General features: G+C 44.8%; 1 protein-coding gene across 1 annotated transcript in view; it reads right to left on the reverse strand.

Moving 5' to 3' along the window:
• SERPINA11 (serpin family A member 11) overlaps positions 1–4,224 on the reverse strand; it is a 13,126-nt gene that overhangs the window by 2,732 nt on the left and 6,170 nt on the right. The window contains exon 4 of the mRNA XM_007447320.1: positions 1,644–1,791. Within this exon, the coding sequence (XP_007447382.1) occupies positions 1,644–1,791 (148 nt within the window). The remainder of the gene's footprint in view (positions 1–1,643; positions 1,792–4,224) is intronic.

The raw sequence follows: 4,224 nt of genomic DNA on the forward strand, positions 1-4,224 counted from the left end.
AAGTGAGAGAGTGGCATGGACATATACACACTATCAAACGTAAAATAGATAGCTAGTGGGAAGCAGCCGCATAGCACAGGGAGATCAGCTCGGTGCTTTGTGACCACCTAGAGGGGTGGGATAGGGAGGGTGGGAGGGAGGGAGACTCAAGAGGGAGGAGATATGGGGACATGTGTATATGTACAGCTGATTCACTTTGTTACACAGCAGAAACTAACACACCATTGTAAAGCAGTAATACTCCAATAAAGAGGTTAAAAAATAAAATTAAAAAAAAAGAAATTTTTTTATAAAACATGAAAAGAAAAATAGATTGCTCAGCCTGAGTCAACGGTTTTCAAAATAAGCTCAGTGAAACCAGGTTGTGCCGTGCCCTCCACTGGGCTCCATGAAAAGAATACTGTTTTTTTAAAACCTCATTTTCACACAACTCCTTAGGAAGGATTCTGAGGCTTTAACTTAAAAAAGTTGAAAAACATTGGTGTTGACAGTCTCTTTCATTTCCAAAAAGGTCTATGAAGAGATAAATCTAACATCTGAGGTCACTGTGGAAGAAATTCTGTAAAAAACTAAACTATTTCTTTTCCTTTTTGTTTACCTTCTCCACAGAGGGTGCACGTGCGCATACACACACACACACACACACACACACACACACACACACAGACCACATCCCTGTTCCTTGGTTTCACATTCCAAATCTCAGCTGGTCTTTCCCAAATAAAAGAGAGTAAACTTTCCTTATGAAGTTTCTAATAAAGACCCAACTGATAATGACTGTATCTTAGGAAGATGATGGAAGAACAGAGAAGGGTCATTTTTGCCTTCCCTCCTGTGGAAAATTGCATTATTATTCTCAAGTATGAACTCTCCCTTCCTGTAGGATCTCATCAGCCCTCGCCCATGCCTTGTGGCTTACAGTACCTCCTGCAGGAGAACACGAGCCCACCCCGTTGACGGTGGTCTTGACTGTGGGACTTGCTTTAGCCAATGACTTGTGAGTGGCCTTGACAGAGACCACACGTGAGGAGAAGTGTTGAGAGATATAGCACGTTATCTCTGCTTTTTTCCCACTGCTATAAGAATGGTATGTCCCAAATAGGAGCTTCTCCTTTGACCTACATTCTAGAAGGAAGAAAACATGAGAAGTAGATCTGTAGCCAGATGGTAGTGACACACCTCTGACATGTCATATGGCCAGGTAATAAATCTCTGATGATAAGGCACTGAGATTTGGGGATCATTTGTTATTGCAGCAAAACTGATGGATATACTTCCTGTTCAGGCCCACTACTCTCTACAGCTGTAACAAAGGCAGATAGAGTCTCACTACCTGCCCTTGGAAGAAGTTTAAGGGATAAAAACAAGGTTAGTCCCACACCTGGGGAAGCCCTGGCTCTGTGGATGACCCTGAATGTGGGTCTACTCTATTCAAGACTCCATCCCTGCTTTGAAGATTATAAAGGTCTAGAAGAAGGGGGTGGGGATGGAAAGGGAGATGCCTATGAAAAGAAGCCTTAAAGATCGTGATATTAAAAAGTCAGAATAGAAAAAAGGGGGAACTTGACTTTCAAATGCACCTCATGTCAGAGGAGAAAAGACACCCCACCTCTGCCAACACACATCCACACTCACCACCTTACCCTGGAGATAGTTCTGTTGAGCTGCCCAGTGATTCCTGAGAAGTCAGCTTCTAAGTTGAATAAGCTGGTGAGACCAATATGGGGGAGTATCTCTTCCAGGTTATATGTTCCAGAAATGGAAAACCTTGGCAAATGCAAGTCCAACAGGCTGGGGAGAGAATCAGACGGAGAAGCACTGCTGTCCCGTTATCTGTGCTGCTTTTGACCTGTCTGGGGGCAGCCTGAGCTTTGGGAAGGAGATGTGCTTCTCGGAGTGTGGGAACCAGTCTTCTCATGACACTACCTGCTATGCCCGGACATTCCACAACCCAGAGCTTCCTTCTCTTCAGACCTCACAGAGAGTCTGTGTCTGGATCTGAGAAGACTCCTGGCATAGCCATAGGTCTTCATCTTTGTCACATTTCTGGAGGGCTTTCTAGGTGCCAGACATTGGACTACAAGGCTTCACTGATCGAAGCCATGTAATAACCATGGAAGTTAAGTACTCTTAACATTATCCCACCTCCATATCCAATTCATCGGCAAGCTCTGTTGGCTCAGATTCTGAACTGTATCCTAAATCCATCTACTGGCAATCCCCTAATAGAAGGTACACCACCTCTCACCTGTCTGAGCTTCACGGCCTGTTGAAGATCTGATGAGGGATCATGCATGTACAGTGTGGGCACAAATCAGTGGAATAACTCTCCCTCCTGTTATTGTCATGCCTTTGCCATCAGATTGCCATATTCCTTGTGCTACATTCACAAGTTTCTTGTGACCCATAGAAAAGCTGTCCCTTTCTTCCTGGGATTATTCTCCTCTGGAATTATTGTCTGACAGTTGCCATGACACCCGCAAGCTTGCTTAGTTAATAGCCAGCTTGGAAACTTCTGCCTCGAATGAATTCAGATTAGAGATGCTAATTCAGGTGAGAGCATCTTTACCGGTTTAACTCCTGGGCCAATTGAGGGTCCAGATGTCTAACTGAAGTGGGAGGTAGTTGGAAGTCAGGGGTTGAATGGCGAAAAAAAGGAAACAACTGTGGACAACAGAAAACAGGGCTTACTTGACATAATTTTTTCACAGGTAGAACTTGGAGAGTAAGCGCTACCATGAAGGGGGCTTTGAGTACAGTCTAGCTGAGGGGTGTCTGTTAGAGAGCCCAACGCAGAGTAAGTGTTCGATCAGTGTAAATGAAGAAATGGAGTTACCGGGAAGCATGACTCCTCTGAAAAAACTAACCTTTCTCACAGCTGAATGGAGGGAAACCTGGCAGCCTGAATTTTCCACGTCTGAAAGCCCATTCAAATACTGCCATGATATTGTAACTCTCGGGCACAAGAAGCCTCAGGGAGCATCTAAGCCTCAGGGAGCATCTGAGGTTTAGAAAAATAACTTGGATTGGTTGTGATTTTTGAAGGTCTAAGCAGGAGGTCAAAATAGACCCTTCCTAAGGGAAAACCTACTGGTCTAGAAGATCCTATAGTATTTCCTCCTGTGATGGGGGAAGGGGCAGGTTCACTCCAAGGGAGCTTAGGAATATGGGGCTGGAATCAGAAACTGACCGGAGCTATGTAGATTCACAGACAACAGGAATAATCCTTTAAATCCTGGCTTCTCTTCTTGACCTGTATCTCTTTTATTTGGTACTTGAATCTCTACCCCCAAACAAAACACCCTTTCTCTATCCTTGATACCTCAGTGTAACTGGGGTGCTGGGAGAAGGCTCCCGTGGACATGCAGGTGACTGATGCCTACCAGTGGGTGATGGTGGATTAAAGGTGGCCATCAAGATGTTTAGTCTATATGCCCCCCCCGCCCCTTGAATCTGGTGGGTGCTGTGAATGATCTGACCAATAGAATATGGCAGAAATGACACTGGCAAATTTCCGAGCCCAGGCCTTAAGAGAGCGGGAGGCTTCACTTCCTCCCTTTTAGAACGTTCCTTCTTGGGGCCCTGAGCTGTCATATAACAATATCAACTGTGCTGAGCTGCTGTGCAGAAGCCCAAGCTAGCCTCATGGACATGCTGCATGGAGAGAGAGAGAGGTGCCTGCTTGGCCCTTAGCTCAGCCAGCCGGCCAGTCCAGCCTCCAGACATCTGAGCCTCCCGGCCACCATCTGACTCTATCCTTGAGAGTCCCAAGTGAGAACCACCCAGCTGAGCCCAGTCCACCACAGAACTGAGAGAGATACCAGATGGGGTTTTTTTTTCAAGCCATTCCATTTTGGGGTGGTTTGCTATCCAGCAAGAGGTAATTAGAACTTGAGGCCAGATTTTATCTCAGTGTGCCCCATAAAGGAAGATACACTGCAAGAATGGGTAGCTGGAGTATGGAGTCTAGGGAAACCAGAAAAGGCTAAAACCACTGTGAGAGAAACCACAAACCAAAAAGCAAGTGAGATGGAAGGGGTAGGTAGAGAGTCCCCCAAACTGTCAATTGGCATTTTGAATTTTACAATGTTTTTCTTGGTATTTAATTTTTTTTTTTTTTTTTTCATCTTTATTGGGGTATAATTGCTTTACAATGGTGTGTTAGTTTCTGCTTTATAACAGAGTGAGTCAGTTATACATATATATATGTTCCCATATCTCTTC

This window comes from Lipotes vexillifer, unplaced genomic scaffold (assembly GCF_000442215.2).
Source record: "Lipotes vexillifer unplaced genomic scaffold, Lipotes_vexillifer_v1.1 scaffold1017, whole genome shotgun sequence".
In the NCBI taxonomy this organism is placed as follows: Eukaryota; Metazoa; Chordata; class Mammalia; order Artiodactyla; family Lipotidae; genus Lipotes; species Lipotes vexillifer.